The sequence below is a fragment of the Clarias gariepinus genome, chromosome 8, assembly GCF_024256425.1.
Source record: "Clarias gariepinus isolate MV-2021 ecotype Netherlands chromosome 8, CGAR_prim_01v2, whole genome shotgun sequence".
In the NCBI taxonomy this organism is placed as follows: domain Eukaryota; kingdom Metazoa; phylum Chordata; class Actinopteri; order Siluriformes; family Clariidae; genus Clarias; species Clarias gariepinus.
In genome coordinates, this window is record NC_071107.1 from 13,872,525 (window position 1) to 13,884,406 (window position 11,882).

At 37.4% G+C, this 11,882-nt stretch overlaps 1 protein-coding gene across 1 annotated transcript; it reads right to left on the reverse strand.

The window, feature by feature from the left end:
* Positions 1 to 324: 324 nt before the first annotated feature.
* On the reverse strand, positions 325 to 11,253 carry urb2 (URB2 ribosome biogenesis homolog). Its single transcript, XM_053503041.1, has 10 exons — positions 11,181 to 11,253; positions 10,312 to 10,454; positions 9,913 to 10,089; positions 5,663 to 8,954; positions 5,413 to 5,573; positions 5,119 to 5,229; positions 4,348 to 4,590; positions 3,765 to 3,861; positions 3,390 to 3,523; positions 325 to 624 (listed from the first exon to the last, which is right to left on the reverse strand). Exons 2-10 carry the CDS (start codon positions 10,435 to 10,437, stop codon positions 427 to 429), a joined length of 4,539 nt encoding a protein of 1,512 aa, XP_053359016.1. The 5' UTR covers positions 10,438 to 10,454; positions 11,181 to 11,253; the 3' UTR covers positions 325 to 426.
* Positions 11,254 to 11,882: the final 629 nt, after the last annotated feature.

The following is an 11,882-nucleotide window of genomic DNA, read 5'->3' on the forward strand; positions in this document are numbered from 1 at the left end:
GTGCTTAAACAATGCCTTGCACAACTTTTACATTGCAGCTGTGTCAAAGTATTGCCCATTCAAATCTTAACCCTGCCCCTCCCCCACAAGGTAGTCATGGCACCCCTGTCCTGAACATATTCCTCCAGTTATCAGTCATAAACAGATTTTCTTTTTTTTAAATATATATATATATATATATATATATATATATATATATATATATATATAGTGTAAACCTTTCCTTTGTGGAAATCATTTGTCCTTTTTTGGAATTCTTACAATAATAACACCTTAATCTAAGATGAATGCACTTAAATCTAGGAAGGCAAAAACAAGGTCAACTCATGTTTCACAGATATAAATTTATTTCTCCTCCACTTGTTATCCGTGTCAAAAAACAGTAATAAAAAACATAATTCATACAAACATTTTTTAACAATGGGGTTAAACAGTGTACTTCTCTTCCCCTTGCCTTTGGGATTTGTGGTAATGTGTGTAGTTTTTGTAGAGCTCACTAAATACTTCCTTAACACCCATTTGCAATGTCCTGTTCAAGAACTTTATGTCCTGTTCAACACATCGATCGAGGATGCAGTAGATGCCTTCTGTCAGATGTGTTTTAATTTCTGGTCGAAGTGTCACCTTAACATATTAAAGAAAGAAGCACTGCCATCATTGCTTGTGCAGTAAAATATTATAAACAGAGAAGCATTAAGCAGAACGCCAATATTATTATAATAATTAATCTAACATTTATACAGTGCCTTGCAAAAGTTTTCATACACCTTGAACGTATTGTATTTTATTGGGATTTTATGTGATAGACCAACACAAAGTAGCACTTAATTGTTAAGTGAAAGGTAAATGATAAATGCTTTTTAAAAATGTTAATAATTAAATATCTAAAAAGTGTTGCATGCATTTATGTTCAGCCCCCATAAGTCAATATTTTGTAGAACCACCTTTTGCTGCAGTTACAACGGCAAGTCTTCTGGCGTATGTCTCTACCAGCTTTGCATCCAGAGAGTGAAACTTTTGCCCATTTTTCTTTGCAAAAATGCTTAGGCCCAGTCAGATTGAGTGGAGAGCATCTGTAAACAGCAATTTTCAGGTCTTGCCCTAGATTCTCAAGTGGATTTAGGTTTGGACTTTGACAGGGCCATTCTAACACATGGATATCCTTTGATGTAAACCATTCTATTGTACTGTAGCTTTGGCTGTTTTGGTTCTTGTTGGAAGGTAAACATCTGGCCCAGCCTCAATGTCTTTTGCAGATTCTAACAGGTTTACTTCTAAGATTGCCCTGTATTTGGCTTCATCCATCTTTCCACCAACTCTGACCAGCTTTCCTGTCCCTGCTGAAGAAAAGCATCCCTACCACAGGATGTTGCCACCAACATGTTTCATTATGGGGATTGTATGTTTAGGGCAGTGAAAGGTAACATTTTCTGTCATTCCCCACTAGGTGAATTTTCAAGCCTCGACTTGTCAACAAAATGATAACGAAATCAGCCAAGTTTACTATTCATTGAAATATCAATTTCTAAACCATTAAGATAAAATAACACCAAGTTCAAAACAGATAAAATACACGTGCAATTGTTATAACAGGCTTACATCGTCACTTATCTAGAGCTTTATTTCAAAAAAGTCGAGTGGCTTATTATCGTGACTGGGGTGTGTTGTCTCTAAGTGTCTTCCTACTTTGTTCGATCTCATGCGGTCTGCTGCCAGCGGTTTAAGACAAAACACACACGGGTCTCTCCTCTGCCCCCACTATCCCCACCATGAATCCAACCACAACATAGGCTTCATCATGTTTTTCTTTCGGCTGGCTTTTTGGTTGATTAGGCTGATAGTGCTGAATCACCTGCTTTTTTGTGGTCCATGTAACAAATGTATCCATTGACGTTATTATGCTCACTACATACAGTACAGTACGCTACTGACCCGGTTTGTGTCCGCGGTAAAGTTAGTTTAATATTCGCATCTCTGAATTCAATAGCTGCGTAAATAAACTTGCAAATAAGATACCCACATATATTTCCTCTCTACATTGTCTTTAAGCTCCATCCGTCTTAAATTATACATGTTTAAAAGCATAAACACCGTTATTCTCTACGGCAAAACGAGTGATTTCGGGTTCATTGCAAAATGCCGCACACCAACAAAAGCGTAGAACGATATTGATCTTCCCTTTTGTTCAGCGCCTGAAGGATTAAAAAGCAACTTTGTTGCCACACTAGAAACTAGAAATGGCAGACTAGCACTGCCTAATAAAATATAAATTTTTACCAAAAATACAGAAACATTAGCACACACATTGGAATAAATGAAATTACATTAATAATACCGAAGGTTTCCTTATATATTGTTCCTCTGCAATTAACATGCCGACGTTAAACCGTTATTGTTGCACTATGTTTCCACTTTTTCTCTGATGTTATTTTAATTTGCTTGTTTTAATGATCCATTTCTTTGCGTGTGAATGTTTAGTTTCGAGTGTACAATCTCTATTGTCAATAAAGAAAAGCATGAATTAGAATAGGTACTTTCCTATTATTTTCCACTAATTCCCTCCCGTTCATTGCGCCCCACCTGTCATGTCTGTATTCCCCACTAGTGGGGCGCGCCCCACATTTGAGAACCACAAGTTTAGGGTGATGTGCAGTGTTGGTTGAATTTAGGTATAAAATTTCAGTCTGACCAGAGCATCCTCTTTCCCCACATGGCTTCTCGTGAACTGCAAACGGGACATCTTATGGCTTTCTTCTCGCCACTCTTCAATAAAGGCCAGATTGTGGAGTGCATGACCAACAATTGTCCTGTAAGCAGATTCTCCCCCAAGCTGCTCCACAGTTACCATGTGCCTCTTGGCTGGTTTTCTAATTAATTCTCTTCTTACCCGACCTGTCAGTTTAGGTGGACAGCCATGTCTTGATAGGTTAGCAGTTGTGCCATACCCTTTCCATTTTCGGATGATAGATTGAATAGTGCTCTGTGAGATGTTCAAAGCTTTGGATTTTTTTTTTTTATAACCTAACCCTACTTCAAACTTCTTTACACTTTTATTCCTGGCCTGTCTGGTGTGTTTCATGGGCTTCATGATGCTGTTTGTTCACTAATGTTCTCTAACAACCCTCTGAGGGCTTTACAAAACAGCTGTATTTATACGAAGATTAAATTACACACAAGTGGACACTATTTACTAATTATGTGACTTTGCAAGGCATTTGGTTCTACTGAATTTTAGTTCTGTGTCAGAGTAATGGGGGCTGAACAAAACATAAAAAAAATGTAGTAGAGAAAATCTTTAGACTATACTCGATTATATATTTTTTTCACACCAATTTCCTTTCTTTAAAATATTTTTTTAATTAAAAAACTTTATATGCTAAAAATTTTACCTTCTGGAGTTCAGTGACATACTTAGCCACAATAAAAGCGTTCAGCAGCGTGAAACCATCTGCGGTTGTGCCAATATGGGTGTACATCCGTTCCACTAGCATGGCACATTTTAAAAGCTTCTCAGAATCTTTTCCTAAAATTTAAAGAAATCAAAAGTGCCTTATGATTAATCCTAAGTAACAAGAAGTCTCTGAAAATATTTGGAACAATATTATCTCATTTTAAAGCATTTTCATGCCTATTACACAGCAATGTAAGAAGGACGCTCTTATGAGTTGGTTCTTAAATTTGACTGCCAATACTACATTGAACACCTGTTAAGTTTTAGCATTTAGAAAGGTGAAAAAAAGGAATAAAGGGCTGATTTGGCTAACCTTTCTCATTCTCCCCCTTCTGCCTGCCCTCTCGGATAATGGATGCCACCAGACGGTAAAAACAGTTCAGGAAGACTGGAGAAGCTTTCAGCATCACCTATTCAGAGAGTCACAGTTAAAAAAAATAATTACATACTAGAGACAACTGCCTAAAATAAGTTTTCACAAAAATGCTGCTAAATTTCACACACTAAATTAAATTTTTAGTCTGTATTCTTAATTGGGATGTAACAACAAGATACATTTTAAACAAAAACAATATAAAAAATTAACGATACAAGGGAACTTAAGACAACTTTCTAAAAAATTTTTTTTTTAAATCTATAAAAATATTTTTTTTATAAAAATGTATAAAATCTGTTTAAATATAACTTCTTGTACATTTTTTCACTCAGAAAGGTCAACCTAATTCGGGAATCACTATATGAGTTCACAAAGGCTTTTTTTTTTTAACAGAAGAAACGTTAAAATGTTAATTAACTTAGATTGTTTTTTTTCTGTGTGTAAAACCCTCAACAATTAACACAGTGCAGTACAGAGGTAAGACAGGTACAGACCCTCCTGGCAGGAGAAGGTTACAAACCTTTGGGTAGCATAGGATGATGGCATACAAGACTTCATGAATGGCTTGGAAAGCTGAATAATACTCTTCCATGCATTGGTTTTCCAGGGGCACAAACTCAAGAGCTCCGAGCACCAGGACAACATGGTGAGGGTCAGAGAGATGAGTTTCACCTTGACGGAGCAGTGTGATTAGAGTTTTTATCACTGGCACAGTCAGTATACTGGTTAGAGAAGAGACTTGACCAGATGCTCTAACCACAAACTGAAACAAAACAAAAAAAAATGTGTATGACCCAGGACACTTTAAAAAAGATTCCATGAGGTTTTACATTTCATTACACATATGTACTACAGATTACTTACACCAGACCACATAAAATCACAGAGACTTTAACTACAGGAAATGTGAAATGCTTCTACAACACAGGGATATATATATATATATATATATATATATATATATATTGCACCAATACCCAACAAGTTTTCAGGTCCGCTAGAGTTAGGTTGAGTCAGTATAGGCCAGAAAGACATTCTAACGGTAATACTGAGGTCGGCGGAAGTAGCATTTATCTGTTTAAACATATATTTTTATTTTAATGTAAAAATGTTCTTTATTCACAACAAATTATTTGTATCTATTGGACCGACCATATGGCTTCACTCAACAAAAATATTTGATTTAAACTGACAACAAAATGCAAATCAGCACACCATTTATTAAAACAAAATAAAATAATTCCTTCTGTATTTCTAGACATTTAAACAAAGGCTTCAATGCAATACTCACAACAAGAGAAGACATGATGTGAGGAACAGTACTCCAGAACTTCTCAGTGGAGGCCTCTGACAGTGAACAGCTGGCAAGCAGTCTTATTATAGTCACAGTTGCAAACACATCCTGTTGGAAGTTGATTGAAATTGCACAGATTTCCATTCAGCACGAACGCGTATATTCAGTCAAGAAGTTACATTATTAGATATTTGATTAAAAACTAAAATCTGCAACTGATACTAAATTGTAACATGTCAAGTGGTGTTGAATTAAATTTGCATCAATATCAAGTTTTGAGTGACAACTCACTTTGTAGCAGCCTATTTCAATCTGGGATGCATTAAGTCCATCCCGGATCATGAGAAATAATGACTGGAGTTGTTCTTCTGAGGAGTTGACCATTAGCTGAGTGAGAAGATTCCCAAGTGGGACTTCCAGTTCTTTTGCCTCTGATACAGAAAGCCACTCACCTATAGAGCATATATTTTAAGTTAAAAAATCATATAAAGTGTTCAACAGCTTATCTTTTTTTATAATATCATTTCAAATGCATCCTTACCTGATAATAGCTTATAAACACTCTGCAGAATCTTAAAATGAAGACTGTCAAGATTGGACTCTTGTGTTTTCTCTACAGCCAAATAAAATCCTGAGAGATAATTGAGGGATGCAATGATGAACTCTACAGGTTGTGATGCTAAGTAAATCTCCTCCAAAATCTGCTGGCCAAAGCTACTGTACAGTGCCATGTTGGATAGTTTGTGTTTTTGATCACCATCACTAATATCCTGGGTCTGATGAGAGACCTTTGCTAACTCAGCCTGGATCATTACAGTCACCACATCAATAAAGAATGACTGAATGTGTCCATTGTCTGACTTTCTAATCAGCACAGTCTGTGTGGCAGGTCCCATTACAGAGATGATCTTTTCCAACGACTGAGTTAAAGCCTCATCCAGCTGAGTACTTTTTCCCAACACAGACATTATGTCCTTACAAAGTGTGCTCAAAGTTACTAAATGGAGCTGAAATGAGTACAGGGCTTCATCACAATCCCCAGAGTCCAGATATGATTTTCCTAAGACAATCATAAAATTGGTGAACTTGTCCAGATTGATTAGCACGCTGCTTTTTCTCTCCAGTATAACATGAGTTATACTGTCAATAAAAGTTTGGACTGACTGGAGAAAAGAAAACCAAGCTGAATTGTCCAGACTTTGAAACAGATTCTTTTCACAGCGAGAGAAAAGAGAGGTCATCACCATCTCCAAGAGCGTACTACCATGTACAACTTTGAGGACTGCATGAGAATTTTTACCCACCAAGAATGAATCCATGAGAGCAAATAGCTCTTTTAAAAGGTTGACTGGTACTGAAAATACTCCATTTTCATTTCGTTGCACACAAAGCATCATGAAGAGCAAACCCCAAAAAAGTCCTACGTAATCTTCAGGAGACATTGCATAGGGATTTAGGACATGTGTTATCCTTAATAACTGCAGAAGGGCGTCTACTTGTGTTTCAGATATGGTGATGGAAGCACCAGATTTAGCACTGTCGATAATGTTCTGTGCTATGGCTTTCAGTCTGTTAAAAGATGAAGAGACGTCATCATTAGGACCTTCAGATGCGACACCAATTTCGGTGCTGGATTTAAAAAATGATGGACAAAAGGCCTGTACTTCGGAAGCATCTGGCACTCCAAAAAATTTGTTTGTTATGGAAGTTACCACTGCTGAGTGCAAACTGGGCAACTCACAAAGCACTCTGCTTTCAAGCAGTTGTTTCGAAATAAGTAGGAATGACAGCTCACTCTTCTCCATATTGTTTCTTGAGTGACCCTGAAGCAGCGAGTTCAGGATGGTCTCTGCTATGCGAGATGTAACCTCTTGTGTAAGGTATGGAGCAATTAATGGCAGGTTAGTAGTTATTAAAAACCAAAAAGCTACTGAATAGGTGTCACTATTAACACTGCAAAGCTGACGGTCCCATGTTTGGTCAGTGTACATATTAACTGAAAATTCATGATTATGCGCAACAACTTGAGCAGTCTGATAGAGAAAATTTTGGGTGTCCATGTCCAGAGTGGGTGAAGGTAAGTTGAGCAAGTATCTCTTCATTCTGTGGAGCGCAAGATGTTTTTGAAGAAACCTGCTTAGTGGACTGACTTGGCCTCCTGAGATTGTAAGTGCCAAAACTTTCTGGATTGTATCAGACATGGGACTGACATCATCAGTTAGACTAGCTGGTGAGATGTATTTACTGCAATGAATTTGAAAGAGGGTGTCTGCCTCATGCCAAGTGTGAGTAAGAAGAAGACTTGCTTCTTGAATCTTTTCTACCCAGGTCTTGTCTGAGATCAAAACTCCCTCTATAGACTGCAGCAGTGCCGTAACAAAATGTAGCATTTCCTCCATAAGACTTTGTGTTTTTCTGATTATGGGCAAAGGAGTGCTGTCATCTAGCGTCTTAAGACTAAAGACCACTTCGTGCATGAGAACACTCAGAGAAAACATTTTTAGCGCAGACTCCCTTCTTCCCTTTTGGAAATAAGGGAGATCACTAAGCATCTTCTCCAGAATAAGTCTGCAAATTTCAAGATTCTGGCTAGGAGGGTTGTCCAAGAGACACTGACTTAAGCAATTTTGCAAAGCCTCAGGCAACAACTCCTGCCTCAGTTCATCAGCAGCTGGTCTACAGATTACCAAAAGTAGTTCCTCAATGAGTCTTGGCAGCTGACGTAGCTTCGTGTAGGTCTGAAGGACTGCACAAACAAGAGTCTCTTGAGCTTTCTTCACCCGTACTTCCATGATGTCAGCATCCACCCAGACAGCAGACACAAGCTCATCAAGATCTGGCTCTATAATTTGGTGGTTCAGTGAAAGCAATACTTTCAAGCAGCGATACCAAGCTGGAATTCCTGTCTGTGCATTATTGAATAAAAGCTGAGCTACTTTCCTGTAGAAATTGAACTGCACCTCTCCATGATGTATTTTGTCTGCAGCTACATTATAAATATCTCCAGCCAAACAGGAGTTTAAAATCTTCTCCATGGCAAGCAGAGCAAAGCTCCAGTTTGCCTCATTAAAGGTTTCTTTGACATTCAGGTCCTGTGTAAACTCAAGAGCTGTAAGAAACTTTGTCATAAGATGAAAGCAAACCAGCTTGTTCTCTCCTCCCTTGCAAAATGCATCTAAAAAGAATTTGAAGAGCAGTGGAAGAGAATTGGCTTGGACACTGTAAAAAAAAGACTCTTCATTAACATCATGTCCATGTACAAGTTTTGACAGAATAGTTGCAGCAGGGCAGAGCAAGGTTTTGCCTGTAGATCCCTTTTTTCCACCTGATCCCTGTTCTGATGGGAGAACTTCTTCTTTGTAGTACTGTAGGTGCTCATGATAGAAAAGAGCAGACTGAAGAATCAAGTCCACTTTGCTCCGGATCTCTTTGCATATGTGTTGCCGGATCCTTGTATCATCCTTCTCTGTCCATGTCCTAGAGGTTATTAAGTGTCTTAACAGACAGAGGTGCTGTAGAAGGTGTTCTGTCACCTGAACAAAAACTCTCTTAGGGTTTCCTTGCTGTTTTTGCACAGTTAAATAGGTGCTTAGTACAAGAAGCAGAACTTCAAACACCTTAACTGAAAGGGACTCGGAAGAGTCCTGCTGCTGGAGCTGAAAACAAGCCAGGCCACTGGTCCTAACCACAACCTCCACCAGCAGCTCATATTTGGCAGTGTATGTCACAGCGAGAACAGGAATTGTCAGGATTCCTTCACAACAACTCAGAATAGTAGACAAGTCAACAGACAGAGTTCCTGACGTGCTTTCCAAAATCCTTTCATTGATAATCTATGGCAAATAGAAAAGAAGAAAAAAACAAGACAGTAAACTTTTTTTTAATTAAATGTTAGGGTTAGTCTGAAGTATTTTGCAGCATCATTCCAAGGATTCTATTATACAAGAGAACATTTCTGACAAGTGAAATTATTTGTCAAGTAACAAAGTTTATTTTTCGGACGATAAAAAGTTTTAGGCTCAAACTACGCACATAATGAAATTACAATAAACTAATTTCTTTAATAAAATAATGAAACATTTGAAAACAGTATAAACAAGCAGCATTCAAGTCAAACTCCAATTGACTTCATCCACAGTACAGGGATGGCCTCTTAACTGCAGTAAAACATTTGAAAGGTGCAAATGTTTTAAAGAAAGGCATAGATGCAAAAATGACGATTTCTATGAACATGAACATTCAGCATGTGGAACACCTGATGCTGGAAAATCTGCTGATAACTTGTCACCAATTCGTGAAAGAGACGCATCTATCTGTACTATGATTGTGTATCTGTACACACAATCACTCTCAAACATTGCACATCTCAGTTATTGTCAAGTTACTGGGAGTTATGGGAAGTTATTGGGAGTTACTGCCACCTCCCATGTATAGTCTTGACCTCGCTCCAAGCTATTACTATATGTTTGGGCCATTAAAGGAGTTTGTGGGAGGCGAGCGTTTCAGACATGCAGGCAGTCTGAAAATGCTCCGGTGTACTGAGGAACCTGTCTACCATGACAGTATCTAGTGAAACATTGGGAAAAGTGCATTCCTGTAGCAGGGATTATATAGAGAATTTTTTTTTTTTTACTCTTATAACTGTCTTTCTTTATTCCACACTTCTCAAGTCCCAGTTTTACCTGAACACCCCTTGTAGCTTAGTAGTATTTACCACAAAATACAACAATAAACAATATGTAGAATATATAATAATAGTTTTTTTATTTAATTGGTCTGAAGTGTACATACCTGGGGAACTGCTGGGTGTATCTTAAAGGTCTTTCCTGTCCTCAGGACATTACAAAGCTTCTTACTATGAAGAATTTCTGTCAGGTAGGTCCATAAACCTTCCAGCACCTCCTGCGACACCTCTACTTTCTTGCTGTAATAACCGGATAGGGCACGAGCAACCCAGTCAAACAAAAACTGCAAAATAGAAAATAATAGAAGATAAAAACACAAGAACAGGATAAAATAACACAAAGATATGCAAACTGAGAATTTGTGTAATCTTAGATTGTATGTGGCTTCTTTATTTTATAAATCATGCTACATGTAACCGTATTCATATCGAAAATATAAGACTGTCAAACATGGCATTATAAGTTAATAAAATCTCAAAGTATGTGGAAGAAAATGTATATTCACCTGTTCTTTATTTGGAAGAAGGCATTGATTGGATACCCATGCAAATCGAGCTAGCTTCAGCTTATCTGGCCATGGTGTGAGATGACTGTTTAGTTTTTCATGGACCCCAGAGTAGATGGCAGTCATTTTTGAAGCAAGTCCAGCTGATAAGAAAAGGGAAGTTAGGGACTTGGGAAGTGCCATTACTTAGGTAATTGTTTGATTCATTTGTGTTGGGAACAAGGAAAATACAAAAACATGCAGGACAGTGGTTCTCAAATAGCAGGGCTGCACCCATGGTTCAAATGAGTTAAATGCATAAACATGTATTTAAGGACATTATTGTGGACAAAATCATAATGTAATACAGTTGTAATGTTAGTTGAACTGAATTGGATCACTAATGCTTCACTTTATGGAAACATAATATAATATTTTCAACTTAAATGTCATTTTAATAACATTAGGGAAAAAAACATTTAGGGTCTTAAAGTTAGATTTTCTATGTGACTGATATTCTTTCTGTAGGTTTTAAATAAGTAGAATAAAATGTCTCCTATAAGTAAACATAACATTATACATTTAATTAATGAAACTAGTATTTAAATTGCTTCATTATGTTACGTGATTCATTCGTTATTATAAATAAACTACAGTACCAGAACACAAACAAGCTCCTGAGCTTAATGTGCCCTTTTGCACTGGTCCAAGGACTGACATCAAGTAAATGGTTACTATTAAACTATTGCAGTTTTAATAGCGGTTATTTTCAAGGCGCAGGTTTCCCCCTGGCTTGTCATTTTAATGATCGCAAACATCATTAATATCCCTGTAAGAATGACTTGGTCACGCGTTTCTACGAATCTTACATAAAAATAATTTTAACTTACGTTTTTAAAGGCACTATTCTCTCTTAACATCCCAAGTAGTTACAGTCACATCACACACGTGTTCCTGTTAAAGTTGTAACACCAACCGGAGCACTTCCCCCAGACAGTAGTAATCGAGTGACTATTAGTGAAGGCAACTCGGGTTTACAGATCTTCCACAGTATCAGTAAGCTACTTATCGAAATCTTTTCTTTGTTTCTGTGTTCTTCTCAGTCATAAAAGTTCTCTCCACTGGGCAGTTATTTTCCTACATTCACTGATCAGTTATAACATTAACGCTACAAGTGAAGTCAATAACACCAATTTTGTTTCATTTCTTTTATTTTGTTTAGATTTTGTTACAATAGCCCCTGTCAATAGGTGGGATATATTAAGTAGCAAGTCAACAGTGAGCTCTCATCGATAACATGCTGGAGGCAGAAAAAAGGGGAGGTGTAAGGATCTGAGCGACTTTAACTAGGGTCAAATTGTGATAGCTTGATGACTGGGTCAGAGCATTTCCAGCAACAGCACTGCACCACTGAGCAGTGAAAGAAGGTGACCTGGTCTTTAATCATGTTTGTTTATTTATTTATTTATTTATTTAATTACTTATTTATCTGTTTACACCATGTGCTTACCCGAGAAAGTGATTGCACTAGGATGCATTATGGGAAGAAAGCAAGCTGGCTGGGCAGTATGATATTCTGGAAAATGTCCTGC